At 45.1% G+C, this 15,708-nt stretch overlaps 1 protein-coding gene across 3 annotated transcripts in view; it reads right to left on the reverse strand.

Moving 5' to 3' along the window:
• The window catches only part of ADGRB1 (adhesion G protein-coupled receptor B1), a 393,844-nt gene that overhangs the window by 7,339 nt on the left and 370,797 nt on the right, over positions 1 to 15,708 (reverse strand). Inside the window, exons 28-32 of one of the 3 annotated variants that reach the window (XM_081918643.1) lie at positions 15,259 to 15,313; positions 7,202 to 7,914; positions 4,542 to 4,577; positions 1,967 to 2,071; positions 264 to 317 (exon numbers count right to left, since the gene is read on the reverse strand). In XM_081918643.1, coding sequence (XP_081774769.1) covers positions 264 to 317; positions 1,967 to 2,071; positions 4,542 to 4,577; positions 7,202 to 7,914; positions 15,259 to 15,313 — 963 coding nt within the window. The remainder of the gene's footprint in view (positions 1 to 263; positions 318 to 1,966; positions 2,072 to 4,541; positions 4,578 to 7,201; positions 7,915 to 15,258; positions 15,314 to 15,708) is intronic. The other 2 variants (XM_081918644.1, XM_081918645.1) reach the window with 2 other exon arrangements.

Consider the following 15,708-nt stretch of genomic DNA (forward strand, 5'->3'; position numbering starts at 1 on the left):
CAAGTAGGTATGGTATGCAGTCAAGGCTCTAACAATGTCGGGGGGAAATGGATTGGGAGAGTTGCATGAATCCTCTTTTCTGTGCGATGTCGGGAGCGGAAGGATCAAGGGAGCATTCGAGGGGTGCTTGGCCCGTGACTGAGAGGACCGGATGCTTACTTAAGGGTAGGAGAATGCGTTTGAAGACATGCGCCGTGGCAAGGATTGGAGGGGAGGATGTCTCTGTGAGGTTCATTAAGGAAACACAGGCAAGTAAGACTTACGCTAGCGTTAGTTTTATCACTTCCACCCGAAGAAACACTCCATCGTTTTATAGCCTGAGTGCACAAGAGAGAACAGGGTGTTTCCCTCCTCTTTGATCAACGTAATTGAATTGGCGCACACCAAGGAACAAGGGTGCACCTCCTGTGCCCAGGAGAACAGTGAAATAACCATTCCAGAGCATTTCCCCTTTAAAACCATAGTGCTTGATGGGGAAAAGGAAACATGCAGAACTGGAGAGGAAGCTGCAAAAGGAACCCTTGAAATCCTGGCAAGCAGTGTTGCAGTATGGGCCTCCGTAGGAACACAGAAAGCTGCCTTCTACTGAGTCAGACCTTTGGGTCCATCAAGCTCATATTGTGTACTCTGACTGGCTCTCCAGGATTTCAGACAATGGTCTCTCCCATCTACACCTGGAGATGCTACACCTCCAGGTATACCTGGATATTCATGCATTGCAAGGGTTGAATTAGATCACCCTTAGGGTCCTTTCCAATTCTACAATTCTATGAATCTGTGCTTGTATGCCAGAGATTGAATGGGGGTCATTCTGCCTATAGAAGAGGTGTTCTGTCACTGCACTACGGTTCTTCTTAATTTCTAAAGGCAGCATGGGGAGAATCATTCTTGAGATTATACATACCCTAGTTATTTTATTTATTAAATTTATTACTCACTTTTTTTTGCCACGGCAACTCAAAGAGACTTACAATATTTTAAGCGAGCAAACATATACATGCATTAAAACCAGCTTTAAAAACAACCTAAGACAATTGGGTTTGTTTTTTAAAAAAACCTACATTAAAATATCCCGTCCATGAAAACAAAAATGCTGTAGATAATTCAGAGCCAAAGCCCTGGTGAAAAAGAAATGTTTTTGTTGAACTAGAAGCTGGTATTGATTTCTGATTCATCCTGCCTTAATTAATCCAGAATAAACAAAGATGATCATGGATAAATAACCAGGATGTATCTGCAAGAAGTGATTCTTCATGCAGAAACTTCTCAAATCTCCCCTGCTGCTTAGCTCAATCATGGAAAATTATTATTATTTTGCACAGGTGTAGCGCAAAGTATGATATAGTGTTACTCTTGAGCTTAGTCCTGCATCTGTGTGGTCTACTAAAGCACAGGAAGTGCTGTAGGCCAGGAACTCTGCTTGGGGGCCAGATCATTATCTCTGCCCCCCTTGAGGTTCAGCAGGTGGGTGGAGCCTGAGATTTAGGAATGACGTCGTCATCCAAGATCGATAGTATTGGGAAGTAGAATTGACAAAGGACAGGCTGAAGTTTCTCCAGAAAGAACTTCCAGCTGAACAGTTTATGGGGAAAATTTATGGGCTGGGAATCACCCATCATTTGGCAAAAATCCGCCTGGACACCATTTTGGCCAGCGATTCCCAGACATGTCCAGGAAAACCAGGACGTATGGCAGCCCTTTATCTAGAAGACACAGGAGCAGGGAGTCAGAGAAAAATTGAAGTCATTTAAGCTTTTCTCCAGTCAAATGAAGAATAAAACTTATTGAAAACAGATTTTCAAACTGCAAATATCCTCACATGGGTGGGTCAGATTAAAGGTAGAGGGGTTTTGCCCACAGGTGCAAAATTATGGTTTTTGGAATTTCCCAGATCCTTTGTTTGCAGACCCCCAAATAAATTAGGTCCCCAAGGATGGAGTTTTCAGGAAACTGGGCCAGAACTCACCTTGCTGTCTGCTGTTGGGGACTCCTTCTCTTTCTCTGCATGCTGCAGCTTTCGGTTCAAGTCCTGGAACATGTCTTGGTGACGTTTTCTCGTGTGCATGATTTTCTGCAATGGACGAGAGAGAAACAGGTCAGGATATCCCAGGTCCATCAAAGCCTCAGGCAGGAATTGTGAGATCAATTAAACCTAATTAGGAATGGGTGAATCTTCCCCAGTTTCTCATTGTTCTAGTCCTCATTTCTCCACATTTCTATATCACTTTATTATATCTATATATGACGAAAATTATTCAGTGTTTTAGTGCAAGTCTTTCTTAATATAGTTATTTTTGGGTGCAGTTTTCCCTAATATAAATTTACTGATTTACACTTATAAACTGCTTGGTTATTATAAAACTTCTAAGTGGTTTACAGTTTTTAAAAACATGTTAAGATGATCAATAAAAAGGCTAAAAAGAGGTATCTAAAACATTTGTAACATAATTAAATGAGCTTTTAAAGAAATAAAAAAAGATGACTAAACTCAACAGAAAGCAAAAGGATTAATACACATGCCGGCCTGCTACATTTGTGGACAGGGTCGCCAAACAAAAACATTTTAAGCAAGCACCACAAAGAGAACAGAAAAGGCGTTTGCCTGGTGTATCAATAGGCAGGGAGTTCCAAAGTGTGTGTTCTACCATAGTAAAAGATTGATTTCTTACAAGTATGGAATGAGTATTATGTGGCACCTGGAACAGTGCAATTTCTGTATGCTATTTTCTCAAATGCATGGACTTTGATGCATACTAGATCCTAGTGTGAGCATTTGCATGTCGAGACCCCGAAAGCACCCCCTTGTTGATGAATAAGACACAAGGATACGGATATTAGGTTAATGGTTATTGGGCAAATTTAGGCCACAACTTTATCGGTTACAGAATGTGAGCGGTATTGGCTTAGGCATTGGAATTGACCCAAATATATCTGACTCCTGCCTGTCACGCAGGGAGTCCTGTAAGGGTCAACCACTGGTAGGAGGAGCCCCGTCAATGCAAACCAATTCGAGCTCCCCCTGGGTTCCCGACGGGGTTGTGGCATGGCCCTAGCTCCACCTCGGGCTTTGGACAAGATCCACACCCCCAGATTTATTTAACAGAATACCCTTAAGCTTAGAGGGGCAGGGGATGTCCACACCTCCCCTCCCCCATCATATCAACCAACCACCAAACCTTACAAAGTTGTGACGATTGCTAGGAGGTAGCCGAAAACCAAATGGCCCATGCCAATTTGCCAAGTGGAAAAACTCCTACCAGGCCCCTCAACGGTGACCAACCAAGGTCCCTAAGAAGGCCAATGTCAAAACCTGAAAATAGGGAAGGTGGGCGGGAGATTGAGGAAGCGAGCCAAGAGAAGCTCTCTGGCTTGAGCTTAAGTTTAAATGGGGCTGGTAACCTCTGGGTGATGCAGGTCCACTGCAACTCCACCGCAACTCCTCCCCACTGGGAAGTGGAGTGCATTTCTGAACACACTGGAACTCCACTGCAAAATTCAGAGACGTGTTAATTGTTTTGGAAACTGCCAATTAGGTAGGTTTGCCTTTAAACGTGAACTAGATTGAATTTCTCCCCCATCTTTAGTCCTGGCCAAGTAAAAATGCAGGACTGAACCCCCCCCCCCAAATGGCCCAATGAGTACTGAGAATGATCATTGCTCTCAGAACGCAGGATGTCTGTTTGCAGGGGGGTTCCATTTGGTGGGTTCACCCCTTTTTGTACTTTTGCAAACCTTGGGGTTCTCCAAGCCTCTTAACACCATCCTCATGAGAGCGGATGGTCGGGTTTGGGCTATATATGGAGAATGAGGTTGCTGTTTGTATATAGGATTTTTCATCCAAAGAGAACCACTTCATTCTTTCAGTTTATGCTATACCTACTCAGAGAGGTGCCCTATGCAACACTCTGGGCTACAGTTGCTGGACATTTGCTTCGATGCCTGGCTACCAGAAATTCTCTGTGCACTGCCCATGGATGAAATTAGGCATACATTTGCATCGCTGTACATTCCAGTGGAGAAAATTACCCCTTGTTATGGGGAATACGCAGTGCTTTTTTTCCTAGAAAAAAGAGGTGCCAGAACTCACTAAGAATGCCTCCCTCATTCTCTTATAATGGCAATGGCGCCCACCTGAGAGGTGCTGGAACTGAGTTCCAGGGAGTTCTGGCTGAAGAAAATAGCCCTGAATATGACACAAACTGATTCATGGGTTCTCGGGACTCAGGCAATGACTCCAGACATTTTTGGTGTTAGGACAACCAATTTGGTATACAGTCATACCTCGGGTTGCGAACGCTGCAGGTTACGTCTTTTCAGGTTGCGCCCCGTGATGACCTGGAAGTACCGGAAAGGGTTTTGCCTCTCGTGCATGCACAGACGTGCAAAATGATGTCACGTGCATGCATAGAAGCCGCGAATTACAACCCGCAGATGCACAGACGTGGGTTGCATTCTGTTCAGGTTGCGAACGGGGCTCCAGGACGGATCCTGTTCGCAACCAGAGGTACCACTGTCCATTATGTAAATAGGGAAATACTCACCTCAAAATCTAGCTCTGCATACCGGGATTTCCGTCTCTGGGGATTGAAAGAGAAAGACAGATTAGCAGTAGGGTGATACCACCCCAATGAAATTGACATTTATTTTTTTTTTGGCTATCAATTTTTTGGGGGGGCGATATTTCTCCTGGAGAAAGCACCATGCAAAGAGGCACTTTGTGTACACAATTTGCAGCAATGGCCGCAATCGTGGCAGCCGTGCGGGGTCTCATCTGACTGTGTGCATCTTCAGTCCCACTGGACAGAGGTGACACATTCCCTGGTCCAGGGGTGGTCCTACCATTTGGCAAAGTGAGGCAACGGCCTCAGGTGCTGGATGAACCCCCTAGCCATTCTACTCTGCTGAAAAAACAGAGCTGTATGTGTGCTCTGCCACATTAGCCTGCTGCTCAGAGGAGCAGTGGAGGACACGATCCCATCACTAATAATTTGGGATCGGTTAACAATCTGGGACCTGGACCACTTTACCGACGAGATCACCTGACCCCATATCAACCGCTTTGATCTGGCACAGTTACAGGGGCTACATAATGTGAATTTCACATTTTAGTGTGGCAGAACTACACTTGGGAACTCTCTGCCTTTTGATATCAGGCAGGCTGCATGCTTTAAAAACATTTTTGTCTAGATAGTCCTACTCAGTTGTTTAGAAAGTTGGAGCAACTTTTCACCCGTTTTATGAAAACCATCCCTCTCTCTGATTAGTTTTATACAGGCCAGTTTGCATTTCTTAGTGCAGAAAGGTTTGATCTGATGTGTAGAGATCTTTCCTATTCTACTTAGTTCAAGAAGGTTCTGGAAGCTTCTCTGTGTGAAAGGAACAAGCAGAAACTTCATGATGTTTGGGTTATTCCTTCAGAGAAGCTGAGTACAGCTGGCTTAAAGTGGTCCTGTTATCTCTTCTGTCAAGGTCATGCTGACTATAATAGTGAGGCCAGAAGGAGCCTGGGTTTCATTTTCTCTCTTTCTATCTCTTTTCCAGCTGGTGTGGTGTTCTGTATATAGTGTTCAGTTTTAGACTTATTATAAGTAATTGTGGTTTTTTTTGGTTACAGATAGGTAGCCGTGTTGGTCTGCCATAGTCAAAACAAAAGAAAATTCCTTCCAGTAGCACCTTAAAGACCAACTAAGTTAGTTCTTGGTATGAGCTTTCGTGTGCATGCACACTTCTTCACACTGAAGAAGTTTTTGTTTTGTGTTTTTTTTTTAATAATGTCTTTTTATTAAAGATATTCTTGGTTTACAAAAGTATATGCAATCTCTCCACCCCACCCCCCATTTTTTACAGATCAGTTTCATTTCTTGAGACATTAGGAAGAAAAGGGGGAAAGATGAGTGGGGATGAGGTCGGGTGGCGATGTTTCTATTTTACTTAATATATGTGGGGTTTTGTGTCAGCGTTGCTTGTGCAGGTTCTTTGCTGTTCACTTGTGTTCCTTTGGTGGTGAGAGAGGTTGGGGTTGGCCTGAGGTGTGGTTGTTCATTTGTGGCTGGCTGTGGTGGTCTTTGTTTTCATGTGTGAGTGGGGTGTGTGTGTGTTTTGGATCAGGTTAGCCATATCGATTTGTATGCTGTTGGTTGATTTTTGTCATTGTCTTATTGGGCTGTGTATGTGATAAAGTGGAGCCATACCGGGGTGAAGGCGTCTTCTTCTATTTGTCCCCGTGTCAGTTTCAGTTTATTGGTTAATTTTTCTAGTAAGGCTGTTTCCCATACTATTTGGTACCAATGGTCCAGGCTTACTCCTGACAGGTCTCTCCAGTTATAAGTTATTGTTAAGTCTGCTGCAACTGGATTTCTTGTGGGCAGGGCCAATCTTGAATGTATTGGATTTTTGACCATTCTGCTCATATGCCTTCAGTAGCAGTAAAGCTCTGCTGGATGAAATGCCTCTGGTCTATTTTTGGGAAACCCTGTAACCTGTGTAAGTTTTTACTCTGCTAACTATACATTGAAATCTACTCTGAATAATAATAATAATAATAATAATAATAATAATAATAATAATAATAATAATAAATTATTTATACCCCACCCATCTGGCTGGGTCCCCCCAGCCACTCTGGGCGGCTTCGAAAAAAACACTAAAATACAATAACCTATTAAACATTAAAAGCTTCCCTAAACAGGGCTGTTTGGTAGTTATTTTTCAATTTGACATCTGGTAGGAGGGCGTTCCACAGGGCGGGTGCCACTACCGAGAAGGCCCTCTGCCTGGTTCTCTGTAACTTGGCTTCTCGCAGCGAGGGAATCATCAGAAGGCCCTCGGCGCTGGACCGGGCAGAACGATGGAGGTGGAGACGCTCCTTCAGGTATACTGGGCTGAGGCCATTTAGGGCTTTAAAGGTCAGCACCAACACTTTGAATTGTGCTCAGAAACGTACTGGGAGCCAGTGAATCAATATTGAGCAGACTTTCAGTGACAATATACCTCTGTTATCTCCCCCCAACCTTACTCCGGCCAGTCAATTTAACCCCCTATTGTATCAATACGACTGGTTCTTTTTCAAGTTCTTGGGGACAGCTTGGTCTTCTTCAGCCAAGGGACCCGAGGTCCTTTCCAACCGGAGATGCCAAGGAACCTACGATGTTCTCCGTGCAAAATGTGTGCAATATCACATAGCTACCACCCAGGCACATACCTCAAGGGAGCTCATGGAAAGGGTGGAAACCGTCTCACTCTTGGACACCATGCCAGAGTTGCCAGACTCGCCCGTGTCACACAAGCTGTTTGGCATCTGTGAGTCACCAGACTTGTTAACCATCGGAGGTGACAGCTGGTGTTGCTGCTGCTGCTGCTGCAACATTGGCGAAGCCTGAGCCTCCCCACAGCCCATGACCACAGGCTCCCTTGGAGGGCTCTTGACAACGAAACCTGGGTCAGTGGCCATACTGAGGTGGATGAGCCTCGTCTGGGGCATCTGGTCAATGTTGATGCTGTATTTCGTATCGTCTTTGGGGGGCGGCGGAGGCGGCGGAGGCTTCGGCCTCAAGGTGGCGGTGTTGGAGGGCAGGATGACGTAGCTGGTGTCTATGGCTTGGTCCTGCGCCCGAGAGAGTTCTGAGTCCAGCTTCTTGAAGATGTCCCCGTCGCAGATGTAGATGGACTTGGGAGGCTGGCTCTTGTCCTTCTTCAGAGTGAGGGTGTGATTGCTGAAGTCGTTGAGGTTGATGGCGCCCAGGTAGTGCGGGGAGCCTTGGAGGTGCATCTTGGAGACGTTGGCTGGAAGACTGTTGAAGTTGGACGATCCCTTCTGGTGGTTCAGCTTCAGCTTCTCCTCATCCTGCAGGGACGGGCGTTTCAGAGTCCCCGTGATGGTCATGGTGCGGCAAGTGGTGATGTCTTTGTTTAGCACTAATGGGTCGGCGAAAGAGGCAAAGCATCAGTAACCGATGGAACTGGACGTGTCTTGCTACACAACAAAAATGACTCTCACCATCACCTCACCACCCACGGATGTCCCAACCCATCTCCAGAACACAGGCTCCTAAAGGGGTTTTTTATTTTATCATCATCATCATCATCATCATCATTTATTAAATTAGTATACCGCCCTATACTCGCAGGTCTCAGGGCAGTTACAACATAAAATCTCAATATAAAAACACAACATACATAACCAAAATAGGAACAAAAACAAGTCAATAACCGCCCCCCTGCAACACATTTTAAAGGGGAATTAGAGTTTCATTCTTGTTCTAGATTTAGTGGCTTCGCTTTCAACAGCTACTGAATGATTTTTTTTGTCTCCCATTCATTCATTATGTGAAGACAATGGATGAAGAAATGAATGGCCTGTTTCTAATTTGCCTGGTTATGTTTAAAATTAATCCACAAGCTTCTCGGACTGGATTATACATGTCAGTAAATAAATAAATATGATTCATATGTCCTCTAGAGATCCCGTATTTAATTCACTGTGTTTGATTCATGATGCAAACATTGTATTTCTGCTGGTAAGGGTATATAACCTAGTTACCCATATTGGTTTAAAATGTTTGATTGATTTTATCCTTGACCTTGGTGCCATGCAGACAGGACACCTTTGCTCAGACTCCTTGGCCCCGGTTCCCAGTTTGCTACTGGGCCAAGTTCAGCATGTTATTACTAGCATATAAAGCCCTTAACAACTTGGGATCAGTTTACCCATGAGATCACCTTTCCCCAATTATGCTTGATTGATGGCTTCAGTCTGCAGAACTAGCACTCTTACAGGTGCCGAATAAAGCTCATTCTGCATTTGTAAGAACTCAAACTTTTAGTGTTGCAGCATCTACACTTTGGAACTCCCTGCCTCTTGATTTCTTTTTGGAGCCTGCTAAACTCATTTTTGTTTAGACATGTCTACCCAGATATCCAAAATGCTGATGTCTGTTTTAAACTCCTTTGAGTTTATTGCTGATTTTATTTTTCCCCCTGAATGCTTAAGATTGTTGTTATTGACTGTTTTTACTGAAAATTTTATTGTTTTATTTTTATTGTAACTGCTTTGATTTTCCTTTTTTTAAAAAAAAAATCAAGTAATGTATACATAAAGTAAATAATAAAGTGTATTTTTGTCCCTTCCCTATTTGAGAGATTAGATACAGAATATCCTCTGGATGCTTTCAGACCAAAAGAGCAGCTTCAGCGCTTATAAGAGCCAAATTCTGAATGAGATGGAGAACATCACATGCAAACACACATATGCACCACAGATATAAGTAACCGATATATTGCTATTGCTCAGCCAACTCTCAGCTGCAAGGAAAAGAGGGTTAAGAAGTCACGGTTGGCTTCTATGATACACCCCAGAGTCATGGAACCAAATACTTACCCAGCATATCAGCTGAACAGCTGCTTTACCTATTCCTCCCTGAAGAACAGGGGAAAATAAAAGACCAACAAATATGGGCTTGGGGGCTTCATTCAAACAATTCCTGACTAAGGGCTGGAGCGTTTTGTTGTTGCTGGGTGGTTGTAAAACACAACAGCAGGTTGTTGGGATTTAATTGGTCTGCTGTGGGGCCTTGAGCTTGCTAAGCCAGCAAAATTCAAGGGCAAGCCAGCAGAAACAATGACCCAAGCCTTTGTGAGATGGGTTTCCTTGCCTGGCACCCGTTAGATGATATGGACTACAACTCTGATTCTAAATGTGGGCACCAGCTTGGGGAAGGCTGGTTGGTCTAAGACATCTGGACATCCTGGGGTGTGGCAAACCCAATTGGGTAAGAGAACTGTGGTACTCAAACGTGACAACTGGGGGAGGAATTATGATATCTAATGGACATGGAAATGAATTTCCCAGATCTCGGATCTTAGATGAAGATCATGTGGGGGGTGACTGAACTCTCTGGAGTTTTCTATGAAACAGCAGACGTCTTGCAAGGAAAGATGGAGGCATTTAGCTGTTTTTCCAAGTATCACTCAGGCATTTAGACAACTCAAGGGATGCTTCGCAGGATATGCGTTTGTGTGTGTGTCACAGTGCTTGCTTTCCTCTTCCCTCCACGTTTACCTTTCCTTTTGTGCCATGTCTATTAGGTTGTGAGGGCCTGCCTGATCTTTTAACATCTCTGTAGTGCTTAGAAAACATCCGCTGCTTGTTTAAAATATTATAGAACAGTTGCTCTGGAGAGTTAGGGGTGTAAAATGGAGCAAGGGCCGTCCTTCCGTTTGTTGGATGCCTTTGGTTTTGTTAAGGTTAAGATTGTCGGCGCTGGGAGAGATCAGACGGATAAAAAGAGACACCACAGAGAGAGGAAATAAATGAAGACAGGGAGGGGAAAGAAGCCAGGAAGAGGGAGAGGTGAGAAGACATCAGCAGAGAGGGAAGCGTCATGTTTGATTGAAGGGCATCATATGGATATGCCAAAAGGAAAAGCAATATGAGAATCTGCCTATGGGCAAGTTGGCACTGGGATAATTTGTGGGAGCTCACACTCCCTTTTGAAACCTTGAAGCTGAAAAGAGAAGGCGATAAATAGTCCCCTGTTTGAAACAGGAGTGATGGGCTGCAGCTCACTCTCCAGCAAGCTGGCTCTTGTCGATGGGCACGGACTCTGCCCGCCAGCAAGGACACAAGCATTTGTAACACAAGCTGGCAGGGTAAGGATGGCAAGAGTCTGATGCGCCATGGAGCGAATCTGGTGTTGGCGTTCAACCAGAAGGACAGCCTCCCTGGTCCTGAATGGGGTAACTGTGCCCATGAAGGACCAGGTGTGCAGCCTGGGAGTCATTTTGGACTTACAGCTGTCCATGGAGGCACAGGTCAGTTCTGTGTCCAGGGCAGCTGTTTACCAGCTCCATCTGGTACTCAGGCTGAGACCCTACCTCCCCGCAGACTGCCTCACCAGAGTGGTGCATGCTCTGCTTATCTCCCGCTTGGACTACTGCAATGCGCTCTACGTGGGGCTACCTTTGAAGGTGACCCGGAAACTACAACTAATCCAGAATGTGGCAGCTAGACTGGGGACTGGGAGCGGCCGCCGAGACCACATAACACCGGTCTTGAAAGACCTACATTGGCTCCCTGTCTTTCCTAAGAGCATGGCTCTTTTATATATATCATGCATATATATATATATATATATATATATATATATATATATATATACACACACACACACACACACATGTCTCTCCTGTATTGGTCTCTGCAACCACAGAAGGAGCTGTAACACTCTAATGCTTTGACTTCACTCCAAAAGGTACATTCTTCCTGACAAGGCAGACAGATGCATTATATGCATACAAAATTTGTGTTTTTGCATATAATAATTTGGGATTCAAAAGAAAAGAAAAGAAAGATGCAAAAATGTATTAGAGCTAGGCAAGGACTCACGGCAAGAGGCAGCCTGAAGTCGGGGGGGGGGGGACTTATTCAGGTCGAATCTCCCAGAATCCATATACAAATCCAACTAAGATGATTTCCTCTTCCATCTCTAGTTTCAAATCCCAGCAGGGAAGCTTGGACTACTGCAATACACTCTACGTGGGGCTACCTTTGAAGGTGACCCAGGAACCACAACTAATCCAGAATGCGGCAGCTAGACTGGTGACTGGGAGCGGCCCCCAAGACCATATAACACCGGTCTTGAAAGACCTACATTGGCTCCCAGTACGTTTCCAAGCACAATTCAAAGTGTTGGTGCTGACCTTTAAAGCCCTAAACAGCCTCAGTCCAGTATATCTGAAGGTGTGTCTCCACCCCCATCGTTCTGCCCGGACGCTGAAGTCCAGCTCTGAGGGCCTTCTGGTGGTTCCCTCACTGCGAGAAGCCAAGTTACAGGGAACCAGGAAGAGGGCCTTCTCGGTAGTGGCACCCGCCCTGTGGAACGCCCTCCCTTCAGATGTCAAAGAGAAAAACAACTACCAGACTTTTAGAAGATATCTGAAGGCAGCCCTGTTTAGGGAAGCTTTTAATGTTTAATAGACTACTGCATTTTAATATTTTGTTGGAAGCCACCCAGAGTGGCTGGGGAAACCCAGCCAGATGGGCGGGGTATAAATAATAAATTATTTATTATCTTGATAAGAAGCTAGACAACAAATAAAAAGGGAAAATGAGATGAGGGGAAGGGCAGATAGACAGGATGAGGAAGGATTGATTAAGTTTGTGCATGGAAATGGATGAATGGAAGGCAGAGATGAACGAAACAATGAGAGGAATAGCTCCACACGTTGCATTTTAACATTGCCTAGTGTTTTGTGTGTTCCCATAAATTTATACTGTATGGAGTCAGGAAACAGGGGCAAATCTGTCCTCTCACCCGGGAGATGGGACTGTCTCCATCTCCTCCACATCAGGTAAGAGCACACCTGTTGGCAAACAAGAATCGGCTACAAGAAAGAGCATGATATAAACAGACAGAAAAAAAGAGAAGCCTGGAAAGGAAGGGGGGGGGGGACAAATCCAAGAAGGAAAATACAGAAATGATCATAGAGGTGCAGACAGCAATTAATTCTCAGCCTTAAGAAGAGATCCTGGTTTGGAAGATTGGAATTCTACGCAGGGTCGAAGGCAGCTGGGGTTGTCCAGGATCTTTAAGGAAATCCCAAGAAGTGTCAAAGGTTTTTTTTTAAGGTTTTATTTTACCCCTTCCCCTGGTGATTCCGGGATGCAGGAGGAGAGCAGAGCATTTAAGGGCGGGTTGAGGCAGCACAGGGCATTCTTGAGAGAGTTCTCAGTTGCAACGGATGCAGCGCCGGGTCTATTTAAGCAGGGTGAGGGGTGGGAAAAGGTTGGAGACCCAGGCAAGTCTGCAGGGCTGGGGAGATCAATTCCCAAAGGATGTGGGTAAGAGCAAGGGAGAAGCGGAGGGGACAGAGGATGCTGGAGGAATAAGCTCACCCATCACCTCTCCCAGAACAGGGAAGGTCTAGAGGAAGAAATCCAATATGAGAGGATCCTGAAAAATCACTAAATGTCCTAATTTAAACATCCACTTTTCAAATGTCTTAAATCAGTGATTCCCAGTTTGCTGACTAGTGTGGATCCCCTATTTTTTTCCCCAAAAGCAAAGCCACAGACTCCCTACTTTGGAAAATTTTGATATCTGTTGTGGTGGTTTTTGTTATGTGAATGGTGCTACAGACCCCCTGGGTAGGTTAAAAGCAGATCCCCTTTTTAAAATCATTGTTATTTTTCCTTATTGGTAATTTTATTGTTATCTTTTTTTAAAACCATGTTGAGGGTCCCTCCCACCGCTTTACAATCAAGCAGTGTAAAAATTTTATGAAAAAGAAAGAAAGAAAGAAAGAAAGAAAGAAAGAAAGAAAGAAAGAAAGAAAGAAAGAAAGAAAATGAAAGAAAGAAATTGGAGCCCAGATCAGGACTCGTCACTGCCTGCTTCAACACATTTTCTGAAATGTTTTCCACCATTGAACTGCAATTGGGGAAGTTGGCAAAAGTACCCACACAATGATTAAACTGCTGTACCCAAATCCGCTATGCCCCAACGAAAAGCCAATTCATGTGGATGTTATCATGCGTCAAAAATGGTTGTGGGAACCAGTGTTGGGAGTGCAGTTCTTAATGTCACTCCAAAGGATAATAAATAAATAATTAAATAAATAATAATAATATAAGTCATTATAGGAACAACAGTTTAGAAACTGGTGCCGGAGTTTTGGTTTTCCTCTTCCCTCCCTGTTCCTTTTCCCTCTTATATCGTGGTTTTTTGTTTTTTGCTTCTTTTAGATTGTAAAACTGCCGGATAGGCTCTGTCTTGTTTTGAACAATCAAGCCACCCTGGAAGCCAGAATAGCAGGGAAAAACTAAATAAATAAAGATCTGCCAAATAATAATAATAATAGAAACTGCCAAGGGCTGACCTAACTGTGAAAAATAAAGACAGTCATTTTCATTCAAGTATAAAGTGAGTCTATTTTTTTTTAATATGAGAAGGGGCACAGAGAGGAGGGAACCTGAATCTTCTGCCCCTCTCCCGATGCCCCCTAACCTCCAGGCACTTTTCCCATTGGAAAGTGCTTGAAGGAACAGGGCATGAAGAGGGTCTCAGCTCCTCATCAATGCTGGAGTCCCTTTCGATGTAGGAAAGCCACTTCCGCCCTTCAAAGGAGGTAGAGTAGAGCTTCATGGCCCCACCATGGACGCGGTGGCTGGAACCTAGCCCCTGTGCGATTGGGAGGATTCCCGGCTGCGTCACCCCCTGGCCAGCCAATCGGCTGGCTCTGGGGGTGTGGCCTGCCTTATTTAAACCAGGACATGGCCAGGGCTCTCCCTCTTTTCTCGCCTGCCAGCTGTTCCTGCTTTTCCCACCCTCCTGCCCTATAAGGTTTTCATTTCTTGACTTTGCTGTGGACCTCGGTTGGTCACCGTTGAGGGGCCTGGTAGGAATTTTTCCACGTGGCAAATTGGCACCGGCCACTTGGTTTTCGCCCACCTCGTAGCAAATTGTCACAACTTTATTGCTATTGGCGGTTAGGCATTGGTATTGCTCTGTAGATGGAAGATGGGCAGTAACGCCATCACCTGCCCCGCATATTAAAGGGTAGTCTGATAAAGGATTCCAGGGGGGTGGCCCCGTCCGAAGCCTATGGAGGTGAGGGCCTAAGGCATGCACCCTAGCAGTGACCCCGGGGGAGTTCCTAGATGATGTGCATCAGCAGGACTCCCCCTACTGGTGGTTAACCCTTCCCGGACTTCAAGCGGACGGGCTGGAGTCAGATATAGTTGGTTAGGATCAATGCCTAAGCCAATACCACTCATCACCTGTAACCAGTAAAGTTGTGGCCTTATTTAGCCCATTAACCTTAATAATTGTGTCATTATTTTCACTGGGGGAGGGGGGCTGGTCACGCAATTAGACCCTCCCATGCCATCCTGGCTCTAGATGCGAATGGTGCAGTCATGGGATTAAGTCAGCCTGGCTGCCACCAATGTGTCCAGTTTGGGCCTAGGTCTCTTCTTCCTCTATGTATGCCCCTTCCAAAAGCCTGTCCCTATGGAGGTTGCTGTTGACCTCAGCCAAGCCCCAAGCATATAGGAAGGCAGTGGAGGAGAGTTAGCCTACAGGAGATGGGAGGAGGCAGGAGCTCTTGAGGGGCAGGAACGGTCAGGAGCAGCTCAGACACACAGACCAGACGCAATGCAATTTTTGACACAAACAGACAGCAAGGATATATATCATAAGAAAGAAAAGGAAATTAAGGTCAAGCTCAATCCCCAAACCAGGTCACTTGTTGATTTCTCACCTGTGATGTGCTCACCTGATCTACAAGCCATATCCACGTCTTTCTCGAAATCAGTCTGGAAGACAGAGAAAACAGGAGAGGGCGGTGGTCAACAAGGCAGAGGGGAGGGGTGGTGGTTATGGGGTGGCAGAGGAAAGAGGGCCTCAAATTCAGCATTTCTGGCCCATTTCCAGAACTAGCAAGCAAAGAGTCACAACAACGAGACCCTGGCGTGGACAAAAGGGGGGTTATTGAGAGGTGAAGGTGTTCAGGTGTATTCAGACATGGGCAATATTGTCTTCTTGATTATAATTTGCCATTGTCCACTTCTGCCCCGTTGTCTAATGTTCCTTTCACACTGCAGCACCTCTGGTGTTATGGAACTGTGGCTTTTTGTCAATTCACTCCCACAGTTTGCTCCAGTCTTTGATGGGCGCAGATGATGGTCTGAATGCGTAACCATAATCAGAT

The sequence above is a fragment of the Podarcis melisellensis genome (assembly GCF_964234715.1).
Source record: "Podarcis melisellensis genome assembly, chromosome: 7".
NCBI lineage: Eukaryota > Metazoa > Chordata > Lepidosauria > Squamata > Lacertidae > Podarcis > Podarcis melisellensis.